This window comes from Stenella coeruleoalba (assembly GCF_951394435.1).
Source record: "Stenella coeruleoalba genome assembly, chromosome: 16".
Classification (NCBI taxonomy): Eukaryota; Metazoa; Chordata; class Mammalia; order Artiodactyla; family Delphinidae; genus Stenella; species Stenella coeruleoalba.
In genome coordinates this window covers 5,147,782-5,164,157 of record NC_137162.1, presented here as the reverse complement: position 1 = coordinate 5,164,157, position 16,376 = coordinate 5,147,782, and the positions used below count along the sequence as shown (strand labels likewise).

General features: G+C 43.1%; 1 protein-coding gene across 2 annotated transcripts in view; it reads left to right on the top strand.

The window, feature by feature from the left end:
* The window catches only part of DOCK1 (dedicator of cytokinesis 1), a 527,155-nt gene that overhangs the window by 397,349 nt on the left and 113,430 nt on the right, over positions 1-16,376 (top strand). For both annotated transcript variants that reach the window (XM_079899863.1, XM_079899862.1), the window contains exon 30: positions 13,269-13,347. In XM_079899863.1, the coding sequence (XP_079755989.1) occupies positions 13,269-13,347 (79 nt within the window). The remainder of the gene's footprint in view (positions 1-13,268; positions 13,348-16,376) is intronic.

Sequence of the window (16,376 nt, the reverse complement as noted above, 5' to 3'; positions counted from 1 at the left end):
CCATGGCTGTCCTGACGCCTCTAGTTATAATCACGGGAACAACAGGTGGACCGTGGGAGAGGAAGGAGGAGGCTTGCCAGATGGATGCTGGGGTGCTGGTGGCGGGGGTCTCTGGGGTCAGCCAGGACCCTCGCTTATTCGACGTGGCTGATTCTAGAATGGAGATATGCCTGTCCCTTGCATGGCCCCTCCATCAATGGAGACATCTCACTTCTTGGCATTTGCTGTTGGGCCTTCCTGATGTGTCTGTCTTGGGGATTTTCCCCCTTTACCCAGGATGTCCCTAAATCAGCCAACACTTATTTTGCAATGTTGTGTGATGTTGAAATAGGTGAGGCAGGCAGGATTGGGGATGGAGAGGAAAGTAGAAGAAGAACGTATTAGAGAGTAGAGGGAGAGGGTGGCTTTATACATTTAAAACACTTGACCCTGAAATAAAACTGTTAGTTAGTTAGTTGCACCTGGAGGTGCAAATGGAGGCAACCTGCCGACTTTGGTTTCCAAATCGTTTTTCTCCCAACTTTTTTTTTTTTTTTTTTCGCCCACACCTCGCAGCATATGGGATCTTCCCCAACCAGGGGTCAAACCTTCACCCCCTGCAGTGGAAGTGCAGAGTCTTAACCACTGGACTGCCAGAGAGGTTCCTCTCCCAACTCTTGGTAACACCACTGCTAGGCTCAGATAAGGAAGCTGTTTTCTCTAAGCTCTGGAGGGGGCTTTTTAACATCTGTTTGATCAACAAGCTTTATTTTCTGATGCCAAGAAACAGATGAGAGCCCTGGCTCCCTCCTGAAATAGGTGAAGAACTCTCCAAAAATCTGTGTAGAGGACAGATGAGAACTGAAGCACAGCTTTGCAGAGGTTGGCAAAACTTGCTGTTAAGGGCCAGGTACCTTGCAGGCATCACTGTTCAACACTGCCTTTGTCGTGTGAAGACAGCCATAGAAAATCCCTCATTGAAAAGCTGTGGTTGTGTTCTCAGAAAACTTTATTTATACCACCTCACACCCATTAGAATGGCCACTATCCAAAAACAAAAACATAAAAACCCAAAGCAGAAAAACTCAAGTGTTGGCAAAGATGTGGAAGAATTGGAACCTTGAACTGTTGGCCAGAATGTAAAATGGTACGACCGCTGCGGAAAACAGTATGGAGGTTCCTCAGAAAACTAAACATAGAATTACCACCTGACCTAGCAATTCCACTTCTGGGTATAGACCCAAAAGAATTGAAAGCAGGGACTTGAAGAGATATTTGTTCACCCATGTTTACAGTAGCATTCTTCACTGTAGCCGAAAGGTGGAAGCAACCCGAGTGCCCATCCATGGATGAGTGGATAAATAAAACGTGGTATTATCCATACAACAGAATATTGTTCAGCCTTTAATAGGAAGGACGTTCTGACACATGCTACAACATGGATGAACCTTGAGGACATTATGCTGAGTTAAGTAAGCCAGACACGAAATGACAGACATTGTAGGATTCCACTTCTATGAGGTCCCTAGAGTAATCAAAATCCTAGAGACAGAAAGGAGAAGGGTGGTTGCCAGGGGCCAGGGGCTGGAGAGAGTAGAGGGTTACTGTTTAATCAGGACAGAGTTTCTGTTTTATGAAAAGAGCTCTGGAAATGGATGGGGGTGATGGTTGCAACACAAGGTTGAACGTATTTAATGCCACCAAAACGTGCGTACATTTAAAAATGGTTAAAATGGTCGGTTTTGTGTTACATGTACTTTACCACAATTTTTTAATGCCTTTATTAAAAAAGAAATCCAAAATCTTTTTTTACAAAATTAGGCTGTGGGGAACCTTGCCTTGAAGGATGGGAGAAGTAGTTGTAGGCAGCATGGGAAGAAGCCAGGGGTGGGTGTGTATTAGTTGTAACAGTAATTGACGCCGTTCATGAGACAACTGCCGCATCACAGACATGGAGACGTCAGAAGAGCCTGGTGAGGTCTGTGCTAATAAGCCATTGTCCGTAGAGCGACCCACCAACCCTCCAGCCCGTCGGGGCAGAGGTGCTTCCTGAGCATTAGCCCGGGCTGTGGAGCAGGATGTGCCTGGAGGCTGTGATGACCCATGAACTCTGTGTACGGCAGGCACTTGCTGCCCAGATGAGTTAGAAAAGAGTTTGACAAGAGAATGTGTTTCAAGTCTTTGCTGTAAAGTGCCTTAACTGTTAAGGGTCTTAAACCTGGGAAAAATTAGAAAACATTCTAAAAACAATAGGGGCCACTATGAAAAGGCTACACACTGTAGGATTCAACAAAATGACATCCTGGAAAAACCAGATCTATGGAGACAGTAAAGATCAGTGACTCTCAGGGGCCCAGTGGGAGGGGGAGGGTGGACAGGCAGAGTGCAGAGGGTTTTTAGCACAGTGACACTATTCTGTATGATACTGTAATGGTGGAAATGTGTTCTTGTATATTTGTCCAAAGCCGTAGAACGTACAACCCCAGGAGTGAGCCCTAACGGCGCTCTGCACTTTGGGTGACGATGATGAGTCAATGTAAGTCCATCAGTTAGAACGCATGTACCGCCCTGGTGCAGCATGTCAGTCGTGGAGGAGCCAGCGGGGGTGGGGAACGCTCTGTACATTGCATTCGATCTTGCTGTGAACCTAAAGCTGCCCTTAGGAATCCCGTCTGTTTAAAACTAACAACAATAATAATAATGTGGGAGGGGGGCAGGATGGGGGAGAGTGGAAGCAACCAGGAGCAGAAGATGGTAATTGTTGAAGCTGAGTGAGGAGTACGGGGGTCTCTTTTGCTGTCTACTTCTGCGTATGTTGGAAATTTTCCTCCATACAGTGTAAAAGGAACACGGTTGCAGGGTTATACTTGTATCATGCTGACCTCACTGACTGACGCTCCTAAGGAAGGTGGCATAATTGTGACCAGTTGTCACCTTGATCTAAGCCTACTGCAAGGAACATGGACTTTTGCTCCTCTGAGCTTTCGTTTCCTTATTTGTAAAATATTAGGTAATTCATACCCCCCAAGACCTGTGAGCATCACACACAGTGATGTCTGTGAAGTAGCAACACTGCCTGGAACATACAGGGTGCTCAGAAGATGCTTTACCAGCAAAGCAGCAGAAAGTTAGGCGGGTGGTCAAGTGGCAGAGAGCGGTGTTCGGTCCCGCCACTCTCAGGATGTCTCGCCTTCAGGCCACAGTGGTTCATGCGCGACACGCACTGTTTTGGCCGGAACCCGAGACAGGAGACGGACTGTGCCTCTAGAGCACCAGTGTGTTGAGCATGAGTCAGAGCTGCAGACCAGGGCCCGCAGCTGTCTGCTCCAGGAGACCCCCAGCAGGGATGAGGCCTTCTTAGTCTGGAGCAGACTCTCCCTGGGGATTCTCTGTATTCCTGGGCCTCGCGGACTGAGCCCACTTCTCCCAGATCTGTGGATGTCCCAGAGCTGGCCAGCAGAAAGGTTCAGAGCAATTTGCATTTTAGTTAGGAGTCTGATGGATGTCGAAGTCTCATTGATTTGAAAAAGAAATGAGGAAATCTCATGCATTCAGGAAACAAGGGCGGCCGACCCTTTTGTCTTTCTGGCCTCTTCCCTGCTTTCAAGTCCTCAGGGCCCCCATTGCCTACCATCAGAGGTGCAAATTCTGCACCTTGGTGTCTCCAACCTCTCACGGCCCCAGCCAACTCTTCCAGCCTCATTCCCAGAAAGTTCTCATGACACTGGCCTTCCCACTGTTTCCCAAGTTGCAGAGACTGGGGCGGGTCCCACCAAAGCCCCCCACCTTTTGTGCATCACTTCACCTCGAGACACACCAGGGTCTTTCCTAGAAGTCACTTCTCTGTGCTCACGTGGTCTTCGTTCCTCACCCAAGATCCCACCAAGGGAAGTGGCTGATGCTGTTTAGACACTGACTTGACGCCATGCTGCTTGTGGGAGATGCCAGGAGACCGATCAGCCGGAGGAAAGCATCCGTCCCTTGGAATTGAAGTGACAGCCTCTGCACCTCTTTCATCACTTCACCTGAAGTTGCCCCTCCTTCCCAGCATTCCTGAATGATGCGGAAAAATCATTTTCAGGCAAATTTCCAGCCACGATTCCTTGACTTATTGTTCTGCAGGGATAGGATGTGTCGCTTTGCACTTGTTGCCTTTTGTCTAACCGCTTTGGGCAAAACATTTTGTTAAAAGATGCAGATTTCTTGTTTCCCCCCAGAGCGACTCTTATGTGAATGCCAGAGGTATTTAAATGCCCTCATATTGAACTGTGCAATCTAATTATACAGCTTAAAGTAAGTTTAGAGAAGGAATAGGAGAAGCCCCACAGCTTCACCATTTGAGAAATGGGGCTTTGCCTTGCACTGGAAGCTCAGGGCATCTCTCGATAGATGTCTTTCTCTCTGTAGTAATAAGGCCTCTCATCTTCCACTTCCATTGGCAGCAAACACTGGGTAATAGAGATACAGAAATGCCTGTGGCCCTGTCATCATAAAGTCATTTTAGGGACTGTCATTGTGCCAGGAGCGTCTAGGAGTTAAATTGGTTTCTGATTATGTTCCACTTTCTAAGTTCCCTTCTTCTCAGTTAACACATAATTATTTAGGACTGTGCTCCTTTGGTCGCTCAGTGCACGTAGCTTTCCAATAGGTAGCTTTGGGGGACGGTCCCCTGCTGGAGCTCACGGGGCAGCCTTGGCCCTTTTGTGCAGGGATACAGTGGGGATGTGGGTGAGAGGCAAGGCCGGGGGATGGCTTCTGGAACACGCCTGTGGTTGGGAGACTTGGAAACCGGCAGCTGCCTCCTCAGAGCCTCGCTGCCCCTCACCCAGCCTTCTCTCGAACACATGCAGAAGTCGAGTCACGGGGCTTGTGTCCCCTTTTCACCAGATGCTGCTTAGCATTTTGTGAAGTGTCAGCCGAGGCCATAGTGTTCAAATGACTTTGAATTAGGTGGCAGTACCTTTAATCTCAAAGGTAAAGGAAAAAAAAAAAACCTGAGATTTAAAGTTCAAGATAGTTTGAGGCCCCATAGTTTAGTACCTTTATGTATTGGTTGAAAATAGGAGAATCTCAAAAACTTGGGCACCTTTTGAAGGTCTTCTAGCCAAATGTTTACATGGATGTAAAGAGAGAGATATGGATGGGTCGATAGATAATAGATAGATGGTTAGGTAGATGGATAGATAGATAGGTAGGTAGGTAGGTAGACAGATGATAGATGGATAGATGGATGGATGGATGGATGGGTGGATGGATGGATAGGTACGTGGATGGATGGATAGATAGGTAGGTAGGTAGATAGATAGATAATAGTTGATAGAAATAATTAGATTAAAACTGTAATTGGATAAGCCTGTGTGTGTAGCCAGTTAAACTCGTATTTGACACCGTCGGGAATTACAGCACAGTGTTTTGTTTCCAGCGGCAGCTCACTGTAGTTACATGTCCATGTAGAAGAGAAGGAAGTCAAGGAGAATTTCCTGGGCTTTTTTGTTTGTTTGTTTTCAATTGTATGAGCTTTGGGAATGAGTGATCTCTGTGTCACCAGGCCCCCAGATTATTTAAAATGGGGAACGTTGTGACGAGAGGGGTGAAGGTGATGACTGACTCTCTGGACACAGGAAGGAGTCGGTTACCAAGCAGAGTGAGATGGAGTTCTTTCCATGGAGCCATTAACAAGAAAAGGTGCAGCCACTGGTCTTGAATAATTGGAACGTCTGCAGACAGTGCATCTGGACCTCAGGGCTTCTGAATCTTCGGGGGATTTGCCTGTGGCTCTCTCTACATTATTTATTTCGTGTGTTCGGTTTTACCTTTAAAATGTTTAGATTATAAATAAATCCTTTCATAGATTAAAAATGATTGAAAAGAGCTCTGTGAAATATGGGCTTGCCCTTTCTCTTAATCATTTTGACCATGTGGGACAGCATCCATGAAAGCATTTAGTTCTTACACCGTTAGCTTCATTTTCTAGAAATTACTTCATGCTCGTGGCTCAGAACGAGGCATGACTTGCTTGGTGCGCGTCTCTTCCACTCCCTCCCTGTTCTGGCAGAGTCAAAGCAACACCTGTCCCAACTGCTCCCTGCCTCCTACCCACCGTGTTCTCGGTCCCCTCGCTGCAAGCATCTCGTTCTCGTGTTCTTGGGAGCTGGGAACATTATGAACAGTAGGTATGACCTCTATTCACTGGGTCCTGACATTTATGTACAGTAATGTTGGATGGAGAGAATAAAGACCAATGCAGATTGCCAGAGGGTGGATTCCCCCCCCCCTCTAGAGCAGGCTCTGAGTGTGTGGGTGTGTGTGTGGGGGGGGTGTTTGCGTGGTAGGAGTTCCTGGACATACCACTGGCTCTGAGACATCTGTTAGTGCAGTTATAAACTGATGCTCCCTTAGATCAGAACATTTCTAACTATGCATAGTGGTGAGATGTGCTTTGGGGGATCCTGATGTGTAAAAGACGAGCTTCCCTCCATTAAGGAACTAGCTCCAGAAGTGGAGGGGAGCAGTACCCAGCCATAAATGCCAAATGCCTAATGAGAATTGTGGTTATCAAGAACCTCAAAAGAGCTGAACCCCACAGTGGAAAATCTACTTGGAATGCAAGGACTCCAGGGAGAGCTGGGGGCTACCAAATATTCTAGCCTCCCTGAGCCCTCGGATGTGGGTCAGGGCTTGATCTCCTGGGCCAGCTCATCCATCCGTCATCCATCCATCCATCCATCCCTCCATCCATATTCATCCATTCATTCTTTCCTGTGGCTAATACACAGTGAACATATGTGATGTGCCGGATGCCAATTTGGCATTGCAGACACGCGGGTGAATAAACAGGTCCATTTGGGAACAGTCTGGAGGGCTTCTCTGTCCTTGAGTGCAACTCCAGCAGTGCCCAGCGTGGACAGGGTCACCAGGGACGCAGAGCAGAGCCCACTTGCACCCCATCCTCCCTCTCATTGCTTCCCGACAGAAAAGACTTGCTCTTCCCCTCTGCTGAGCTGGGCTGAAACCCTTCATTTCAGACTAGTAAGGCACCCTGCTGTCCCATCGCTTGACTTAGCTCTGATGCTTCCCATAATCTTTGACTGAAAGCAGATGGTTACGCACACGTTTCTAATGCGATTTTCTTACTTATTTCCCGCAGTTTGATGGTTATTAGAAATAACTCATGAATCACAGCAGCTATTAAATATTCTTACCTAAAAGTTAGCCTCTGGTTATGTTTCTTTTTGCCTAGTTAATTAATTTGTGTTCAGGTGGACTTGGAACGTTGCTAAGATTTTAATCCTATCAAGGGTGAAAGGTAGGATGGAATGTATGTGTGTCCTGGGTGGCTCTGCAGAAGTGAGGTGGCCCTTGATACCTGTAGCCTGAGTGGCGCACCTCTGTTGCAGCATTGATGATGGTTTTTATTTGATCATCTCTTTGGTTTTTCCCCTACAACTTGTATTCTGTGTTATTTGTTTTTTTGTCCTGGCTTTTTAAAAAATTTATAGCGACTCTAAATTATAGACTCTCTCTCAGCATTGCCCCGTCTCAGTTGTCAGTTCATTAAAAAGTTTTTGCTCAGCCTTCATATTATTTCAGAATGGCATCTTTTTTTAAAAGTCATTTTGAGCAATATCTTTATTTAACTAGCTGAAATTGTTCCAAAGCTTAATTAGAAGTAGCATCTTGCAGCTGTTTGGGTGCTATCTTGAGGCACAATAATTAGCCCGTAATAATAATGCATGTCCAAGTGAACTTGTCGTTATTGTCATAGAGGGCTGAAGAGAGTGGCTTCCTTAAAGCTCATAAGGACTCTGGGCTGCGCCAGTGAATGGCCAATTCCTGAGGCTGAAGGAAAAGTTAAGGGGAAAAAGAAAATGTCCCCGGCTGGAAGCCTGGTGGTTTTGTGCTGTCTGACAGCCCCTCTCCGCCCCATGACAGGAAGTTGTTTTACTCCACTGACACTTGGGGCATTCCTCCGGTTGCTGGGGTCAGCGCAGTGCACATCCCCAGGTGCTACGGAACACAATTGCCAAGGGTCACATGGGCCGGGTAGAGCATCTTCTCTTGAGCCATGCATCCCGTACTTCTGAGGACCGAACATGACACGGGCAACCTCAGCCCAAGACTGGAGGGCTGATTAGGGTTGCCAGGTGACCTGTATATAGGAGGCGTGTCCTGGATCTAGTGATTTTGTCCTGGTGCTGGATTAATTTGTCAGGATGCCCTCAATGCCCTGTATTCAGCTTTTTTTTTCAATAAATTACGAAACTCAGCCAGAAGAGCTATTTTTCCAGTTTAACTAGGCATCTTATAGTGGCAGAATCTGGCCACCCTATGGCTGATGGATGTGCTGCTGCCCACTCCATGCTCCTGGTTAGTGGACAAGCCAGCACGCCCATGCCCCTCCTTTAATAGTCACTTACAGCACCGATTCCTCCTTTCTGGTTATGTCTTAACGTCCTCAGGGAAGAATTCAGATAACCCCGGCTATGGTTTTCTTCAGCCACTAAGACAGCAAACTCCAGCACAGGTCATTTGTCACACTCGTTTTGGTCCTGGATCCCTGATAGGTCTCTTAATGAAATGATGTCTGCAAATCCTCTTTCTTTGAGCTATGCCAGAGAAAGCTGCATGATAGCGGGTGTTGGACAGGAGGTGATGGTGGGAGGTGGTGATGGAGACCTCCTTAAAGCCCCAGGTGGACCTTCCCCCTCTCCCTCCTCCCAGGCTAACTGGCCTTTAGTGGCTCTGGGACTGTCAGGGCTGGGGAGCTTCTCCAGGCATGCATAGCTAAAGAGATCCTGTCGTCAGAGAGCACCACTTCCTAGTAAGTAACCTAGATTTCTCTTACACTCTGGCTGCTTCCTGCTGTCTAAATAGAGGAAGTGTAATGAAGTTTATTATCTGCGACCTAATGCTCATCCCTCTGGCGTCCTGCCTTTGTGCAAAGGGAGATGGGTCATTTGAAAAGAAGCATCAGGACTGAGCTCTGTTGTTGTAAACACTCTGCAGAGTAATAAAACAAATCTACTGAACAAACAACCTTGTGAAACACTTAGTACTCTGGAGTCATTTGTGACAGCCCTGAGCTGTATAATACATTCCATCACAGGAAAGGAAAGGTCAGGGTATGGAAGGCTGTGATATTTTGTCCTGTGTTCTTAACATGGTACCTTATCAATGAATCAGTGAATTAAAATTCCTTCTAAAACTCTTGTCAAGTTACTCTCATATCTGCTAAAGCTTTTTCATTTTATTTAAACAAGTAAACAGTGACTAAAATTAGCATTTGGCGTATAGGACAAATGATACTGAAGTAAGCCATACGTCCAAGCTTGATGATACTTCACCTATCGATAAAAAAAAAATGCCCCTGCCATATCAGTAAACAAAGGATACTGCAGCCAGCAAGCCATCACATTATAGCCACCCCTGTGGTGAGCCCAGAGTGAACTCAGGACGAGAAAGCACAGGATACTGGCCCCAGAGAGCTGAGGTGCACATCAAAGGAATGATTTCAGTGAGCCCAGACTCTTATCTTCCCATATATGAAAAACACTAAATTCCTTAACTTGAGATATCTGATTTTCTTTTTCTTTCTTTCTTTTTTTTCTTTTAAACTGGAGTATAGTTGCTTTACAGTGTTGTGTTAGTTTCCGTTGTACAAGGAAGTGAATCAGCTGTATGTATACATATATCCCCTCCCTCTTGGACCTCCCTCCCACCGCCTCCTCCATCCCACCCATCTAGGTCATCACAGAGCACCGAGCTGAACTCCCTGCGCTATACAGCAGGTTCCCACTAGCTATCTATTTTACACATGGTCGTGTATACATGTCAGTCTTAATCTCCCAATTCATCCCACCCTCCCCTTGCCCCCACTCCGTGTCCACATGTCCGTTCTCTAGATCTGCATCTCTATTCCTGCCCTGCAAATAGGTTCATCTGTACCATTTTTCTAGATTCCACATATATGCTTTAGTATATGATATTTTTTTTCTCTTTCTGACTTACTTCACTCTGTATCACAGACTCTAGGTCCATCCACATCTCTACAAATGACCCAGTTTCATTCCTTTTTATGGCTGAGTAATATTCCATTGTGTATATGTACCACATCTTCTTTATCCATTCATCTGTTGATGGACATTTAGGTTGTTTCCATGTCCTGACTATTGTAAATAGAGCTGCAGTGAACACTGGGGTACACGTGTCTTTTTGAATTAGGGTTTTCTCAGGGTATATGCCCAGTAGTGGGATTGCTGGGTCATATGGTAGTTCTCTTTTTAGTTTTGTAAGGAAACTTCATACTGTTCTCCATAGTGGCTGTATCAATTTACATTCCCACCAACAGTGCAAGAGGGTTCCCTTTTCTCCACACCCTCTCCAGTATTTATTGTTTGTAGATTTTTTGATGTTGGCCATTCTGACTGGTGTGAGGTGATACCTCCTTGTAGTATTGACGTGCGTTTCTCTAATAATTAGTGATGTTGAGCATCTTTTCATGTGCCTCTTGGCCACCTGTCTTCTTTGGAGAAATGTCTGTTTAGGTCTTCCACCCACTCTTTGATTGGGTTGTTTGTTTTCTTGATATTGAGCTGCTTGTATATTTTGGAGATTAATCCTTTGTCAGTTGCTTCATTTGCAAATAATTTCTCCCATTCTGAGAGCTGTCTTTTAGTCTTGTTTATGGTTTCCTTTTCTGTGCAAAAGCTTTTAAGTTTCATTATGTCCCATTTGTTTACTTTTTTTGTAACATCTTTATTGGAGTATAATTGCTTTACAGTGGTATGTTAGTTTCTGCTTTAGCAAGGTCCTTTTTGACCCACCTCCTAGAGAAATGGAAATAAAAACAAAAATAAACATATGGGACCTAGTGAGACAGCCCTCAGAATGGGAGAAAATATTTGCAAATGAAGCAATTGACAAAGGGTCAATCTCCGTTTGTTTATTTTTGTTTTTATTTTCATTACTCTGGGAGGTGGCTCAAAAAAGATCTTGCTGTGATTTATGTCAAAGAGTGTTTTTCCTATGTTTTCCTCTAAGAGTTTTATAGTGTCCGGTCTTACATTTAGGTCTTTAATCCATTTTATTTTTGTGTATGGTGTTAGGGAGTGTTGTAATTTCATTCTTTTACATGTAGCTGTCCAGTTTTCCCAGCACCACTTATTGAAGAGGCTGTCTTTTCTCCATTGTATATTCTTGCCTCCTTTGTCAAAGATAAGGTGACCATAGGTGTGTGGGTTTAGCTCTGGGCTTTCTATCCTGTACCGTTGATCTATATTTCTGATTTTGTGCCAGCACCATACTGCCTTGATTATTCTAGCTTTGTAGTATAGTCTGAAGTTGGAGAACCTGATTCCTCCAGCTCTGTTTTCCTTTCTCAAGATTGCTTTGTCTATTCGGGTCTTTTGTGTTTCCATACAAATTGCAAAATTTTTTGTTCTAATTCTGTGAAAAATGCCATTGGTAGTTTGGCAGGGATTGCATTGAATCTGTAGATTGCTTTGTGTAGTGTAGTCATTTTCACAATATTGATTCTTCCAATCCAAGAACATGGTATATCGCTCCATCTATTTATGTTATCTTTGAGTTCTTTCGTCAGTGTTATATAGTATTCAGAGTACAGGTCTTTTGCCTCCTTAGGTAGGTTTATTCCTAGGTATTCTTTTTGTTGCAGTGGTAAATGGGGTTGTTTCCTTAATTTCTCTTTCTGATCTTTCATTGTTAGTGTATAGAAATGAAAGAGATTTCTGTGCATTAGTTTTGTATCCTGCAACTTTACCAAATTCCTTGATTAGCTCTAGTAGTTTTCTGGTGGCATCTTTAGGATTTTCTATGTTATAGAATCACGTCATCTGCAAACAGTGACAGTTTTGCTACTTCTCTTCCAATTTGTATTCCTTTTATTTCTTTTTCTTCTCTGATTGCTGTGGCTAGGACTTCCAAAACTATGTTGAATAATAGTGGCAAGAGTGGACGCCCTTGTCTTGTTCCTGATCTTAGAAGAAATGCTTTCACTTTTTCACCACTGAGAATGATGTTTGCTGTGGGTTTATCATATATGGCCTTTATTATGTTGAGATAGGTTCCCTCTATGCCCACTTTCTGGAGAGTTTTTTTTATTATAAATGGGTGTTGAATTTTGTCAGAAGCTTTTTCTGCATCTATTGAGATGATCATATGGTTTTATTCTTTAATTTGTTAATATGGTATATCACATTGATTGATTTGCATATATTGAAGAATCCTTGCATCCCTGGGATAAATCCCACTTGATCATGGTGTATGATCCTTTTAATGTGTTATTGGATTTTGTTTGCTAGAATTTTGTTGAGGATTTTTACGTCTATATTCATCAGTGATATTGGTCTTTACTTTTCTTTTTTTGTGATATCTTTGTCTACTTTTGGTATCAGAGTGATGGTGGCCTCATAGAATGAGTTTGGGAGTGCTCCTCCCTCTGCAATTTTTTGGAAGAGTTTGAGAAGGATGAGTTTAGCTCTTCTCTAAATGTTTGATAGAATTCACCTGTGAAACCAACTGATCCTTGACTTTTATTTGTTGGAAGATTTTTAATCAATTTCAATTTCATGACTTGTGATTGGTCTGTTTATATTTTCTAATTCTTCCTGGTTCTGTTTTGGACAGTTGTACCTTTCCAAGAATTTGTCCATTTCTTAGTAATCTTTTGAAGTTCTGACTACCTGGTCTTTGTTGCAGAAACTCCTGTGGATCCTGGCCCCACCCTCACCTCTTTGGAGCCGTCCCTCAGAGCGATCTGAGATGCTGTGTCCTAGGCTTAAGTCCTCAGTTTTGTCCGCCGAATAAAACATAATTCGCACCTTTTAGGTTGTGCATTTTTTTCCAGTCGACATGCCAAACCATTCCAAGCCTGACAGTGTGTAATAGTGCTTTCAAATGCTTCACTTTAAAAAGCCAGCTAAGCAAAGACCAATTTGGTAACACTGATACATTGTGACTTGAGAAAAATATTTAATTTGCACCTTTTCTTTTTTAAAAAAATTAGGGTTTTTAGTGATATTTTTCATATGTTACTTTCACGCTCTGTTATTTTGGTCTCTTTCTTTTATTCTGCATGTTTCCTTGATTAATTTGGAGAACATCTGCATATAATTCTCTGGGCTTTTCACTGGCAAAACCTCACAGCTTTTCACAGGACTTAGAGAGTTCCCATGCCAGACAGTCTTGGATTGTAGCTAGTTGAAATGCCAAACCTCCAAAGGTGCCAGAGCAGAAGTGTGTAATTATGTAATTTTCTCTTAATCTTTCAGAGTCTTTCTGCGAGCGATTAATCAGTATGCAGATATGCTGAACAAAAAATTTCTGGATCAAGCCAACTTTGAGCTGCAGGTAAGAGAAGAGGTAGACATGACCTTTGTTGAGAAATCATGTTAAAACAAATTGCTGGTCTGAGCCCGTATCTTATATTTCTAATCCTTGAACTTAAGTTTTCCCGTTTAAGGTGTGGAAATGGAATTTACAGTGTGTGATACTGGAACCCGAGGATTGAAAATGATGCCTTTGGGCTATTTGCTCAGTTTAGGGAGGAAGGAGATGGAGCCGTTTCAGAGTGAAAGTCTTGAATCAGAGTGACAAGTAGGGACTCTGAGCAGGAAGGCCACCACATCTCAATTGGTGAGGCTGCCAAGATAGTCTCAGACCATCCTAATGTGATGAGGGTCAGCCCAGGAGGAGAAGTGGGTCTGCATCACTGAGCCCAGCCTGCTTGTAGATGTAGGTTTTCCCCTGATATATTCTCTTCCGGCTTTGTGCTGCCCCAACTGGCCTTTACCAGGCAAAAGGTCCCAGCCCTGCAACACCCCTGGGCTGTGGTCAGCTGATCCTTCCCTGTTGGCCCTACTTCTCCAGTGCTTGTGGAGTGCGTGTGTGCGTGTGTGTGTGTGTGTGTGTGTGTGTGTGTAAAAAGGATTGGTTTTTCCCTGGCATGATTTCTTACTATGCATCTACTATTTGTGACTCTCATTTCTACTGAACTTCGGATATATTTCTGCTAATCATGATTTTGCCATTATGTAGTTTCATTTACTAAAGTTTGCAAATAAAAGCATCCAAATGCAAACAGGTTAGTTTCCTGGGTGGGATTTTTCACTGAGAAGGACCCTGAAGAATTTATGTATACCCAGAGGGTGGTCTGGCTCAAAACTGAGTTACCAGAGAACAAAAATTAGACAACCATCTACCTTCCCTTTTGCATGGTCTTCAGAAAATGTAGAGCTAATGTGCTACTCGGTTTATTAGATTAAGTTCTTAAGTGCCTAGGCCCTATTTCTTGTATCATTTTTTAAAATTAAAAATGTTCTATCGTCATTTAAGTACATAGTAGTACATCAGGTACTGTGTATTTGGAAATGTTACTTACTATTTTTCACAATTTTAAATGTTTTATTATTTTCTCTGCTTAATGTTTGTTTTCATACGTCCTAATGCACAGATACATGCACGTAAAATATTTATGCAGTGTAAATCCACACGTCGAATAAAATATGAAAGGCCCCTTACCACCCTTTCACCCTTTTCTCCCTCTGCCGGGTAACATTTTAAATAATTGTTGTGTGTTCTCCTTGAGGCCTCTTTAAGCATTTACAGTTGACCCTTAAGCAATGTGGGAGGGCGGGGTGGAAGGTGATTAATCTGAGTATAATTCGACCAACCACTATGTAGTACTGTAGTAGTTACTACTGGAAAACATCCACCTGTGAGTGGACCCGAGTAGTTCAAACTCGAGTTGTTCAAGAGTCAGCTGTATCTGGACCTAGACCTGCTTTCTTTTGGTTTTGAACGTGAATTGGGTCGTGCCAGCCGTGGTTTTCACTTCTATCATATTCCACAACATAAATGTTACCCACATTGGTGCAGGCATTCCTGCACTGATAGCCTGCAGGCTATTTTCAGTTTCTCCCGTTTCCAAGCAGTGCCGCCATGACAGTGTGACACCGGCATCTCAGTGCTGCATTGCTATAGAACAGGTTCCTGGAAGCATAACTGCCAGGCTCGACTGGTAAGATATTTTAAGCTTCATGGACACTAATAAATTACCGACCTAAAATGCGCTAGCAATTTGCAATCTCACCAGCCTTCTCTGAGAGCAGTCATCGTCTAGAGTCTTCTCCCATACCAATTTCTTTAAAATTGTTGACTCTTGTTTTTATTGGTGTTTCTCTGATTGCTAGTTGGGTTGAGAGTACTAATTGGCTGTGAGGATTTCTAGTGTGAACCGTCTGATCATTTCCTCTGCTCACTGTTCTCTTGGGCTATTTGTCATACTTTTTTGTAAGTTGGAATTCTTGATATAGCCTAGTCATGGGTTTAGGTTTATCGTATAGAAATATTTGATTTTTCTGTAGTTAAATGTGTCAGTTCTTTTGTGGCTTTGGGGTTTTATGTTTTGCTTGGCAAATCCATCTTTGGTTATAAATTTAACTATTCTTTATGTAGATAGTCTCTGATAATACCTTTATAGTTTCTGCTTTTTTTTAACTTTCCAATGATTAATCCATCTGTGATTTCTTTTTTTAATGATTTTTGAAAAATTGAAGTATAGTTGATTTACAGTTGTGTTTGCTTTAAGTGTACAGCAAAGTGATTCAGATACACACATATATATACATAAAATATATATATCTATATTCTTTTTCAGATTCTTTTCCATTATAGGTTATTACAAGACATTGAATATAGATCTCTGTGCTATACAGTTGGTCCTTGTTCTTTATATGCATCTGCATTTTCTATACTTAGTGGTCAGAGTTTAACTTCACTTTTTCCCACATTATTTTACTGTCGACAAAAAATTAGTCAGTCTAAGAATTGGAAAATTTAATTCAAGCTGAATTTGAGGATTATAACCCAGGAAGAACATCTCAGAAAGCTCTGAGAACTGTTCTGCCAGTTAGAAATCAAGACACACTTATATAAGTTTTTTTGAGACAGAGGGTGGTACATCAAATGACATATTATTGACAGTTTACATAATCCAGATCTAAGTCATCCAGTTGGGTCCTGTGACCCCTTACAAGGTCAAGAAGGGATGTTGTCTTTTAAGGAGTTGTCTTGTTGATGCGAGGAGAATGTTTCTCTTTATGGTTGCGCAGCTATTTTCTGCTGATGGGGGAGGTTTGGTCAATGCCTAATGCAGATATACAATACACAGTGAGGGGAGAAAGGAGTCCAAAGGGCAGAGAAGAATTTTTATGTTTAAATAACATACGAATTTTATTTCACATTATAAATAGTTTCTTCTTTCCCAGTGATTTGAACTGCCACTGAGGAAACTCATAATTACAAATGCATGTGGGTACAGTTCTGTTTTCTGTGTTATTACCTATGGGTTTTATACCCAGCTAGTATAACCAGGACTT